At 38.7% G+C, this 13,089-nt stretch overlaps 1 protein-coding gene across 5 annotated transcripts in view; it reads left to right on the top strand.

Annotated features, from left to right (window-relative positions):
* Window positions 1–13,089, top strand: part of epha3 (eph receptor A3) — a 112,845-nt gene that overhangs the window by 14,162 nt on the left and 85,594 nt on the right. For all 5 annotated transcript variants that reach the window (XM_079254028.1, XM_079254029.1, XM_079254030.1 and 2 more), the window contains exon 3: window positions 6,419–7,079. In XM_079254028.1, the coding sequence (XP_079110154.1) occupies window positions 6,419–7,079 (661 nt within the window). The remainder of the gene's footprint in view (window positions 1–6,418; window positions 7,080–13,089) is intronic.

A 13,089-nucleotide genomic window follows, 5' to 3' on the forward strand; every position in this document is an offset into this window, starting at 1 on the left:
ACAAGATCATGCAGAAACATGTTGTAACATGTTATCAACATTTAATGTAAACAGCATACCTTAAAGAGAGATGGAAATCTGTGTGTTGGCACCATGTTGGGGCTCAATATGCAGCGTTCAGACCAGTTTGAATATCTTTCTTTCTTTTCCTCATTATTCCTGTCTTTTTTTTTCATTGGCTTCAGAGCAAAGACTGCTGTTTCTCCTTCTAGAGCTTCCATGGGGCTTTTAAAGCCTGTCTTCCATTGCGTCCACACCACAAGTGAAATCGGCGTGGCCAACATAAACTGCTCCCCCTCTCCCCACAGAGAGAGTTGAGGGAAAAGCCCATCCATAAATGAGGATTAGCAGGGAAACACCAGGGAGCAGAAATGAAGAGGAAGAGAAGAATGTGTAAACTGTCATAATTGCTTTCTTCTTGGTCAGATAATAGAATTACGCTACCAGGTTCGACATCATTTCTAAAATACTCCTCTTCATGTAGGACAAGTACCCAAATTGTATTTTTAAGCCCTAATAAACTTAAGAAGTCAGGATCCTGTTTACAGCAACCTCCAGTAACTGAGTTTGGTGTTTATTAGTGTAAAACATAAAAGATGGATTCGCCATAAAAACTTCAGAACACTCTACAGACTGGAGGAAATTGAAGGGGCATGCATTAGATTTTCCTTTGGTAAGCCCAGCTCTTGAGATGTCTTCTAACTAACATGCTTCAGTGGATGTGCTGGTTACACTACTGACAGTCTTGGATGCTAAAATGTAAAATGTTTCTGCATTTTGCTATGACTGACAGTTTTTAAATCCATGCTCTACGCAGGTTATTTTCTCTGTTGTTTCATATAATTTAAATGAACTTTTGGTCAATTAACATTAGATAAATAAATAAATAGATAAATAAATAAAACACATGATTAGCTAAATATTGTCATGACTGTGAAATGATTGATTTTGACAATAATCATTAGTAATGAATAGGGGTGTGATGGGACAAGCGTTAGTTTTCAGACTTTTCTTTATGGAGCATTAGGTATGGAATGGAGGCATATGGGTTTCCTACATGGAAGAGTAACATGCCCTGCACTTGCTTCCTTCATAAACAACAACACTGAGTGCAACCCAGTCTCTGGTTAAAGGACATTACACCTAGCAACAGATGCAATGTGAAACCAGAGCTTGAAGACCCTCTTCCATTGTTAAAATCTCCTATTTGGGAGCATTTCGGCTTCCTGGTGAAGTATGTAAATGCAGAAAGACAGGTGGATATGACACAAAAGCAGTCTGTCGGCCTTGTGCTGAGCTGAGTTTTAGATTTATTCCCCCGCAGCCCCTCCCCTCTTCTCATGTGAACGGAAGCCCGCTCTCGCTGAAAATTCCTTCTGGATGAAAACTGCTCTGGAACCACAGAATCATTACAGAAAACAAGAAGGTTTTTCTTTCTTCATTTATTTTACTCCCACAGCTTTTAAATGGTCTCTATTTTAAAGTGCTATAAAAACGTTCTTCTTTTTATATTTTTTGACAACTTCCGTCTTTAATAATAAAAAGCACTACAAAGTAAATAAAACGCCTAAACGATTTAAGGGTTTTTAATTTCAAATCAGACTTTATCTAAACATTTTTGCTCACTCAAACAGTTGTTTTACTAACCAAACATGCCATTACCTTGCAAGTAATCATAAGTTACCTTATCTTTTATAGCTACATGCAATAAAGATTTACTTTTAAAAGAAAACATTCATTCAATTTCCGAACTGCTCAGTCCGATTAAGGGTTGTGGGGGTGCTGAAGCCGATCCCATCAGTCCCTGGGCGAGAGGCAAGGCACACCCCGGACAGGTCGCCAGTCCATCGCAGGGCAAGAAAACCTTTAACTGTGAATTAAATGAATATTTGCACAAGTTTGCATAAATGATCTTTGTTTTATTTGGAAATATTCCTCCCTCACAGTATTTTTGCCGTACTATTTATTTAATTATTTCTTTTATTGGAGAATTTATTGGAATAAATTTCTCCTTTTGTTTTTGGTTTCATTTAAATGTTATTTAACATGTTTCTCTTTACACCAAAGTTAAGAAGTATTACAGTTTGCTTCTCTTTTCCTTCCTCTACCAAAAAGAACCGAGCAATGAACTTAAAACCAAGGTATCTAACAATCCGTGATTTTGGCATACTGTTACAAAGATATGTATATTTTATGGGATACTTCATTTTAACCATGTCTGTCATTTTTTACATTACCTTGCAAAGCAGCTGCATTCTTGTGAGGATACATGAGAACACATTGCTAGCCAGATCAAGTTCAAGTTATCCATCTGTGGTGAATAAATATTTAATGAACAAGTAAATAAGTAAATAAATAAACAAATAAACAGAAGTTCAGACTAATCAGCCTCCACAGTTTGACAGAAGTGAGTTTTAGATGGGAGAGCAATCAGCAACAATAACTCATTTACACTTTTTTTTTCTTCTGAGTTGTTGAAGGTACTGTCTGCCTATTTGCTTCCCATAATCAAACTGTCTGGCACATCCCAATACTTTATGTGAAGTAATGACATCATATGCGACATCATAAATCAGTCAGTTGAGCTTTGGTTGTGCCTTTGATGAGGCGGTATGGATGACTCATGGTTCTCTCCAACCCTATCCCACAATAAGACCATCCTTCATTATAAAAAAAATCCCCAAACTACAGAAAAGATCAAATAAATGTCCTAAGAGGTACATATGCCAAAAACATGGTTGTCAATATCGGAGTTAATTCAGAATTTATCTGTAATAGGTTGTATCTTTTTTTTTAAGAAGTTGAACAATAGTACAGGAAAATAATTTTTGGTAAACTCTGGAAAGAGGATGATCGATCTTCCTTCCTAAAACTCAACCAGTCTCAGTTACATCTAAGTGCATTGTCACCCTATACCAGTCTGGATACTGGCCCATTGACTATCATTGACCTGAACGTCTTTGAAGTCAGTAAAGTAGTGTGCTGACTCGATGACTCTGAGACGTGCCTGTTGCCATAGTTATGTCTTGAGAGGCTCAAGTTACCACACTTCATTTTACTGTCCTTTTAGTGGCTTCACCTACAGCACAGATCAGAGAAACCAGGGGCAGTATCACACCAACCTGTGCCCCAGCTGTGACCATCAAGGGTCAGGGTCAGAGGTCACATGGACTGGTATAGGGTCCCAGTGTTGTTGTATATCAATTAGAGCACAAGGGAGGGAGGTTACACCCCTCTGGAGACAAACAAGGGGGTTAATGCTCATTTTAGACCTTTATTTATCTTGGTTGACACACAGTTCCACACATTCCCTCTCCACAGCGCCTTCGGAAATGGCCCAATTTCCATGGCATATTGGGAATGCTGGTTGAGCACAACTAAATAACAAGAAAAAACAGCAGACAAAAACAATGTAATTTTAGTATAATCATCCACTATTCAAAGTCATTTTCTTGTGACAGTTGTTAGCAGCTTGTTTTGTATAGGTTAATGACAGTGATAAGTATTATGGTATATCAGCATGGATTCTGTCTCGGTAATACACATCTGGATATGGAAAGTGACATTAAAACCGTCTCTGTTTATGTTCCCCTCCTCCTTTTGTCTGATGAACAAAACCATGTTTTTCAAGGAGATATGATAATAGGAGACAGAGGAAAAGGACTTATCTCTTTTATTTACTTTGGGAGAAACTAACTCAAGTTGAGTGATCCTTTCTGGAAAATGACATGACACTCTTAACACTAAACCAGCCACGCAAAGTTTGATTTTAAACCCTTCTCACATTTGGCCTTTGACAGAGTTGAAACTTGTGCAAAGATAACTCACAGTTAAAGCTGACAGCCATCACGGTTGCCATAGTTTAAGCCCAGTTTGCATCATACTGATGGATGTGGAAGTGCACAATGTTGCAAGACAATAAGCCTGCAGCTTAAACACAAATCTGCATGTAGAGAATAAATACTCAACATGCTCATGTAATATTTTTTTATACTAAACACATATCTTTGTACCCAACATGTGTAGCTGAGGATATCTGAGCCTGCACCTGTAAAAAAAAAGAAAAACAACTGGAAGCATATTAAACTTGGAAACTATCCCCATTTGAAGTAGTCACCGTATGCAGCAATACGTTTCTGCCATTGCTGGGAGCCTGCTGAACTCCTGACCAACTGCAGGTGCATATCAATCACTTGCCCTGGATCTTCCACACTGGATCAAAACAGGAACCCTTCATCTTGAATTTCATCATCAGGAAGAGGGAGAGGGTACAGGAAGCCACATGAGTGACGCGGCGGAGCACTCCGAGCAGGTTTTATGTCCACAATAAAGTTGCAAAAATGCTGCAACAGTGGTCATAATAAAATATACAGGGAGCATTTCAAGCATGGAAGGAGAAGCACGGGAGGCAGCAGAGCAGGGGACTACAAATTTAAATTATGTACAGACTTTTTTATTTTATGAGGGAAATCTTAACTGTTCCAATTATGAAAAAAGAAAAAGAAAAATCATCTGTTCTCATTATCCCCGACTAAGCAGACTGCCTCATCTAACACACTGTCAACAGCCACTAATCAATGCAGCAGATCTTGTCCTCCCTTTGCTTTCTGTTGTGTTAAACTCTGTCAGCAAGCTTTTTTTTTTTTTGGATGTGTCATCACATCATTTTATACTCCGTTTCAAGAAGAGAAGCATTAAAACTTGTAAGTGCAGTCAGGTGGAATGTTAACTTTAACTTCACCTCTCTGCATTCAGCCTCACTCAAGTTCCGTCATGTTCCTGTTATTGTTAGGACTGTGGGGAGCGGTGACTGCTCTCTGATGAATGAAGTGATGCTAAAAAAAGCATGACGGTGGAGACTAAACACTGATGGGATCTCTCCTTCTAAGTTTTCTTTTCACTTTATCTTTCCGTGCTCTTCCTGTTACTTCTTTTTTCTTTTTTTTTTTTTTTAGCTCTGTTTCTTTTATTTTCTGTATTTATTGCACTCTCCAGAGTGTTTCATTAACTGTGCCATGAGATGAAAAGAAAGTGGCCATCCTTCAATCTGAGAGCGCTTTCAACACCCCACACTCATGTTCTACACTCATAAACACACACACACACGCTAACAGGCACACATTTCTCTCTTAGCTTGACTTAATGTCTGTTTGAGATAAAGCCACCTGCTGTGTGTTTCTGAATTTAAATACTTACACATGAGCATTATGTGAATTTTATATTTAATTTTGCTTGTGAAAGACGTGATATTTTAGATTCTACTTCCAAAAACAAAAAACAAAAAAAAAAAAAAACTTTCCTATCTCTCTGCCCTTGAAAGAAAAACACTTCTCATTCAGTGCACATTCATTCAAACAGAAAAGATAGACAAATCATCCATTTACACCATAACTCCCATCATGTCATTTTAACCACTATGAGCCCACTGTTTCAGGTGTTTATCCATTCATCACCGCTGTGATTCAGTGTTGATTTGCCTGGACAACAAAGCCGAAGCGCATGATCAATGAGTCTTCCCACTGTGCTGAAATCAAAAGGAATGACCCCGCTCTCTTTTTCTCCTCTCCCCTCTCTTTGCTTTCTCCCAGTGGAGGGAAAATGTAAGATAGACACGAACGTTCCTGGTATACACTCACATCTGTCTATACGTCGTAGCTTTTTCTGTTCCATAGTGGATTCAGCACGTTTCCTTTTTAGTAGAAGTAGTACTGTGATGCAAATAACCAAGACTGCAGCTTGAAAGTCCTCACTTTTAGAGAAAAAATGTTAGTATAAGGGTGGAAAGGAACACTATGAGATTTTGTTAATATTTAACATTAATTAAGCAGCTTCGAGCGGATTTAGTGCGGTTAAAATGGGAGATCAAACTTCATGGGTTTCTTTTTCTCTGAGATATTTTCACAGCATCCTAATCGAAAAAAATTGGCTATGGCAGCAAGTTTGCTTTTAATTAATATGAGTCATTTACACGAGATCTGGTAGTGGGATTTTTCACCCTTAAGTGTTTATTAGATGCTTAGTATTCAACAAGGCTGAATCTTGATCTTAATAATTTATTTCTAAGTGCTTACAGGATGGAGATAACTTTATCTTTTTCTCTGCTACCCCCCCCCCCCCCCCCCCCCCCCTCCTTTCCTCTTATTCCTCCTTTTCCAATTCATCTCTATGAATCTTTGTTCATTTTCTCCTCTCTTTACACCCTTTTTACTTCTGTCCTCATTAAATTTTTCTTCTTTACTTGATTATTCTCCACTTTCTTCACTCCATATTTGCTTATAACTATTCTTCTTCCAACTCTTCTATACTCTGTTATATCTGCTTGTGTTCTTCCCACTGGTTCTATTCCCCTCTGGTCTGTTGTTCCTTCTCGTCTCCTCCGTTTCTCCTTTCGACCTCTCCTTGTCTTCATCTCTTCCAGTGGGAGGAGATCAGTGGGGTGGATGAGCACTACACTCCCATCAGGACCTTCCAGGTCTGCAATGTGATGGAGTACAGCCAGAACAACTGGCTTCGTACCAACTGGATCCCTCGCCGATCGGCCCAGAAGATCTACGTGGAGCTGAAGTTCACCTTGAGAGACTGCAACTCCATCCCGTTGGTTCTCGGGACCTGCAAAGAGACCTTCAACCTCCTCTACCTGGAGACAGAAGACGATGAGGGGAGTCACTTCCGAGAGCATCAGTTCCTCAAGATTGACACCATCGCTGCTGATGAGAGTTTTACTCAAACAGACCTTGGCGACCGCATCCTCAAACTGAATACTGAGGTGCGTGAGGTGGGCCCCATGTCTAAGAAGGGCTTCTACCTCGCATTCCAGGATGTGGGTGCCTGTGTAGCTTTGGTTTCAGTGAGGGTTTACTTCAAAAAGTGCCCGTACACTGTGAGGAACCTGGCCACCTTCCCTGATACAGTGCCCATGGACTCTCAGTCACTGGTGGAGGTTAAAGGCTCATGTGTCAATCACTCCAAAGAAGAGGAACCTCCACGAATGTACTGTAGCACTGAGGGGGAGTGGCTCGTGCCTATTGGGAAGTGTCTATGTAACCCAGGATACGAGGAGAGAAGCAGCACCTGCCAAAGTAAGAAACTATTTTTTTTTCCTACTTTAGGTTTGTCACCCATTATTTCAGCTTGTTTTCTCAGTTTCTATGTTTCATGTCTCATCTCCTTCTACCTGCTTTTGGAACCTGTGGCCTAAACAAATCAAAAGTTTCACAAGCTGTAAAAGTAAGACGTTTGATGTGAAGACTCCCTCACGTCATATCTGTCTGCTCTGGAGATTTAACGTCAAACACAAAGTCTTTGTACGCATCTGTGTGTGTGTGTGTGTGTGTGTGTGTGTGTGTGTGTGTGTGGGTGCGTTTTGTATGTGAGACCTTCAAACAAACCTAAAAAATCCCACGGTATCTGTGGACTTGAGCTTTCCAGGTCCTTCAGCGATAGGGTGTAGCATACAGTGATCAGAAGTATTCTTCGCTTTGACACATCATTAGCTTTGGGATGATCTTAACCAGAGCTGCAAAGACGGGTCTGATAACGCAGAAGAAAGGAGTGGGCCGACGTGGTTGGTGAATAATGAGATAGTTGTGGTGATGGATGTGGGTGCTGGTGAAAGAGTAGGTCGTTATTTGAGACGGTTACAAAAAGCCTTTGCCTTTCATTTTCTAATCAGCATAACTGCTCTTTTTATTTGTTACATAATCATCATATATTTGTTGAACAGATCTATTTTGATGTTTTGAGTTAGTTTTTGGATAAATTTCCTGAGAAACTGAACCGCACCTGTTTTTTTTGGGGGGGGTTATTTTTGTCAGAAATGTTTTTTTTTTTTTTTTTTTTTAGTAGGAAAATTTGTTATTATCTTTTGATTGTCCATTTTTGACTCTCATCATTTGAACCAAACAAACATTAAGTAAACGAGACCCAGTGGGAAGTTTTATTATACCGTTTGGGATCAAATGACGAGTGGGGTCAAAGGGTTAAAGATGAGTGTTAGAGGGGCCTTTCATCTGAAATTTTGCAGCAACATCAACTGTAAGTCTGGATAAAAGTCACGGCTTATTTTTAATTTTCTCAAAATATTTAACTTTCCCTTTTTATATGTGTTTTACAAATGTGTTTTTTTTTTAAGACCAGTTTCTGAAATTTGCCTTTATGTTCAAATTGTCCTTCATTTATAAAACAATTATCTGGCTCAAGAGTTCACTTTTCATTTTATTATTTTTTTCTGGGATTAAACTTACACAAATACTAAACTATAATTATCAAACAATGTTTTTACCCTTCTCCAAAAATATGATTTACTATTCATGGGATGCATATTTTTATGTGGGCCAAAACACTGAAACAAATAGTTTATGCCTCCTTCTTGGCACACTCTAACAAGAAAAATATCCCTAAAAGAAGGCAGTTATGTAAAGCCAGACTTCATGATGTTGTTTAAGATGAAGGAAACAAGGAGAAAAAAGCTTAATGGTTACCAATAAGTTGGCTGTTTGGTCTTTGGTTGGTTTTTCCATGTTGCTAATCTTTGAAGTTAGTTGGAGGTTTACAAAATCTCCTCCAGATGCATTTAAAAAAAAAAAATCTTTTCAATATACAGACCAGGAGAAGGAAAACATGTTTCTGACACTGAGCTTTAGTGTGTCCCTTTTGGGAATGTTTGCCTTTAAAGGACACAACCTTGTGTCGCAACTCCACCACAGTATTTTCTCTCCAATCTGGATTTATTATAAAGTGTTGATTAGCATAATATATATTTGCTGACTTTGGACTTTACTTGCTTTTGTTTATGCTATTTTCTTTGTGAAAAATTCAAACAACAGTGACAGATCAGAGTGAAGCTCCAGCTGCGAGTGTTACAAGGCGTCACATTCACTTTGTTGTTGATGGTGGCTGTGGTCCACACAGCTCTCCATGTTTCCCTTTGTTTTTGGTTTCAGCAAACTTCCCCCTCGGTTGAAGAACCATACGCAGCATATTTTTGACAACAGTCACCTCTGCACTGCAGCTTTCCCACTGTGGCTTTAAAGTTAAAACAGTGTTAAAGTTTAAAACAAAGAAATCGGTCTTTGCCAGTTCCCAGTTATTTGCACTTTGTCCCAAATGGTCCCTTGTTCATCAGCTCTTTCCTCTCTTGAGGCGTGCCCAGTGTTAATTAAAGATCAAAGGCATTTTACCAGGTCAAGCCCCTGCTGTCAGGGCCAGGGGAGGCTCTTTTTCTGGAGCTGTAGACTCCAGACGAGTCTGTCTAACTGTCCAGATGCAAGGACAATTTTAGTAAGAGCTGTGAGATGAAGGTCCCATTAACAAAATGCACATTAGAATGAGGGCTACATTTTCTCCTCACATTCAGAGGTATTGTATCGCATGTCTACATTGTAGACTACACCTCAAAAGGAAAAAAAAATGCATTCATTAGATTGTAATTTAATATTCAAGTTCTTAGTTTTTTTTACTTTTTAAATCTAAATTTGACCTAACATGAGATTAAAACAACAGCACAATGTCGTGCAGACAAATGGCAGACCCCCGTCCTCCCCTCCACGACTCTCTGGTCACTTCCTGCCTCTCTGAGAATTGTGTGAATGTTTGGATGTATTTGACAATCTCTTATTAGTTTCAGAGTGGTCTAATGGACTCTAATAAGGTCTTATGTTACCATGGAGTGGGACAGCTGCACCAACAGGCCCCCACAACCCCCGTGTACAGCCGTCAGGGGCCCCATCATGCAGTTTGCTCTCCAGGCCCTCTGTGTTAACAGATAGATGGTTGAATGGGGTTAGGTCACTCATACGTACAAAAAGTGGGGAGAAGATGAAAACATATTTACAGTGTTACTCTCAGCTAAAGCTGATAGAAACAGATGTTTAAGTTACTGCTGCTCAATTATTCACATGTCACAGACTTTAAAGCAAATGCAAACTGAGACCTAAAGCATTTTTTTCTTTGGTTTTTAGATAACCTTTTCTCACATGTTGATGATTTATGGTGAAAAGCGCTGTAGATAAACAGGAAACTTTTTTATTTTTTTATCAGAAAAATTATACAATAAATCATAGTAGAATACAGTCGTGTTAGAAAAATCGTGAGAAACATTTGTTGTTTAACTAAAATGAACTTGGCGTCTTCCACTTAGGACAGCCTCAGTTCCGAGTTTGAGTGTGTGAGTCTGTAAGAGTGTGAGAGCAGTTGGCTTTATTTATACAGAGTCCAGAGTGTGTTCAAGGGCTTTAATAGAGTACACTTTAGCATTAGACTATCATTGTCTTGCTGGGCTGTAAATGTGTCCATGTCTGTGTGTGTGTGTCTGTGTGTGTGTGTGTGTGTGTGTGTGTGCATGTGTGAATGTACTTGTGTGAATAGCTAGAGATACTCAAAGTGAGGATGTTTTTTCAGTGGCGCCTTCAAAAGAACGCATGAATTCTGTCTGGCTGAGGCAATGGGTCGGCTTATGTGAGCTGCACTACTGTGAGTGTGTGCCTTCTTGTTTTCTGTGTGTATGACTGATGGCTGCAGTGTGTCGGAGAATGATACAGAGTACTTTCTTGTGAAGGTATGTTGATCTTTTTCATCCTTATCGGAACGGGGAATGTAATCGTGTTTTTTCATCAGGGACAAACTCTGTGAGCTGACATGGGTTTTTTAGGCCTCCGCAGCTTGTACGCTAGCGTCAGTCATCATCTGGATTACTGTATGTTTTGTGAGCAGCCTTCGGATTTTCCACACTGAATGTGAGGTCAGATCTAATCTCACTAAGTCAGTCTTTCATCTGTCAATACAACAGACTGGAGCAGGTGAACCAGCTCCTATCTACCATCAGTGTAAAATTCCTGCAACTCTAATTTGATCCTAAAACAGCAAATGGATGCCTGTTTGTGTGTGTGTGTGTGTGTGTGTGTGTGTGTGTGTGTGTGTGTGTGTGAGGGAGAAGCTTTTGTGTGTGTGTGTGTGTGTGTGTGTGTGTGTGTGTTGCTAGTGCAAGCAGCTGTTCTGTTATAGGTTGAGGAAAGACCCAGGTTTACATTCTTGCTGGATTTATCAAGACACACAATCCTGAAACTTGCCAGCCCCACAAAGCTAATTACAATTATAGTGCAGAATAAATCTTTTTACACAAGCGTGGTGTCACACATGCCTGAGCCAGAGTGGCTAGGATTGCACGGATCACTTCTCTTTTCTTTTTTATTATTATCATAAGTTAGGGGAAATTGAGAACTTGGCAAAAATTGAGGACAAAATCCTGTTCTTTTAGTTTTCAGATGTTGACTCCAGAGCATGCTCTACTTTAGAGGGTAGTTGGAGAAAAAGACAGTATTTGAATATATTTTCTGTTTTTTTATCTTTTTTTAATGTTCATTATTTATTTATTTAGAAATAAATAATATAAATCTGAGAGATTCTTGTTTCGCCTTTATACGTTTACACTTACATACACACACATATACATATACACGTATAACAAAAACTGACATTGAGATTTTATTTTATTTTTAGTCTTTTATGTAGTTTCATATTATTATTATTATTATTATTATTATTATTATTATTATTATTATTATTATTATAACAAGAATTTCAGAAAAAAATGTCAACATTTCAGCAAACAAAACTGTTTTTTAAATTGTAAATTGATGGTCTAATTTCTGATTTTTTTGGGTAGAAATTTTTACACATATTTATGTATGAAAATAAAATTTCACATTCAAACATTAAATTTCAGACAATAAGTAACACAAAAAAAAAACACTGGCTAGTAAAGTTTAACATGACTTCCAAACTTTTCCTTCACTTTTAGAAAAAAATCCAAAAGTTCTGTCTAGAAATTGAAAATTTTATATATTTCTCCAGATTTATCAAGACAGTATGTACATTTCTGAAATTTTTCTCCTTTGATTGCTGCATCAGTCTTCCAAATATAAGTGCGTTTTCTTCCATTCTTTGCCCTCCTACCTCTTTGTTGCCCTTCTGCTCATCTTCATGGCTGATTGTCTTGGCCGCTGGTTCAAAGCCCTTTCTTCCTCTCATGTCAAATGTTTTATATCACTCTTCACTCTCAAGCTTAAGTGATTTAGCTGCTGCCCTCTTGCACGGAATTGCTCGGCTTTCAAGCAGACAGTCTGAACTCACATTATAGATCTTCTGTTGACGCTGTCACGCAATCCTCTATCAGATTGACCAATGAAATGCTTCGGCTTAGCCTGAACTGACTTTAGCTGTTGACAATAAGACAATATCTGTTCAATATTGCATAAATATATAATGAATTGAATGATTCTCTGTAAAGGTATTGAGGTTGTCTTCATAGAAATTGGTCCGACCACACCAGAGCTATTAAATGCTCTATTTGTGATGAAAATGTCTTGTGAGTTAGTTTTGGAATCTCTTCGGAGTGATTATAAAAACTTTACTGCCTTTTTTTTGGGGGGGGTGGGGGGGGGGGGGGGGGGGGGGGGGGGTAATGGAAGTCAAGCGTTATATTATGGATTGGCTTAAGTCTGAGTAGAATGAAAAATATATGTAATCTGTGAAACGGAAATGAAAGAGGCCTTAAAAAGAATTAATTTTATCCATTATAAACTATGAATGGAATGAAAAATCACTGCAGATTTAACTTGTTTATTGTCACTATTTTGCTGTGGTTTTCATTGTCCATACTGTTGCTTGTTATTTTACCCCCCCCCCTCCTTTAAAAAAAAAAAAATCTTTTCTTTTTTTTCACTAAAATGTAAAGCTTTCGTGCTGTAAACTCATGGAGCTGTTGGCTCTTCTCTTGTCCCTTGGAAGGACTCTTGTTTGTTTTTGTTGGCCATTATATAACCACCCAGCTCTCATAAAAACATGTCATATCTACACACACTCACAAACACTTTGAAATCCTTGTGCACACACAGCAGTGGTGCTGTCTGTCTGTCTGTCCCCGCTGCATTGCAGTGATTGCAGTAACAATTTCTAGTCAGGTCAGCACTGAACTAATGTACTTCATATAGTCTTGTTGTCTCCATATTCAAACATGTGTTTACATACTGTACACACACACCGGTCTTTGTGTTGATGTCCTCATAGATCCAGTTCACCACATCCCCAGGG

Source organism: Telmatherina bonti (genome assembly GCF_933228915.1).
Source record: "Telmatherina bonti genome assembly, chromosome: 15".
NCBI classification, from domain to species: domain Eukaryota; kingdom Metazoa; phylum Chordata; class Actinopteri; order Atheriniformes; family Telmatherinidae; genus Telmatherina; species Telmatherina bonti.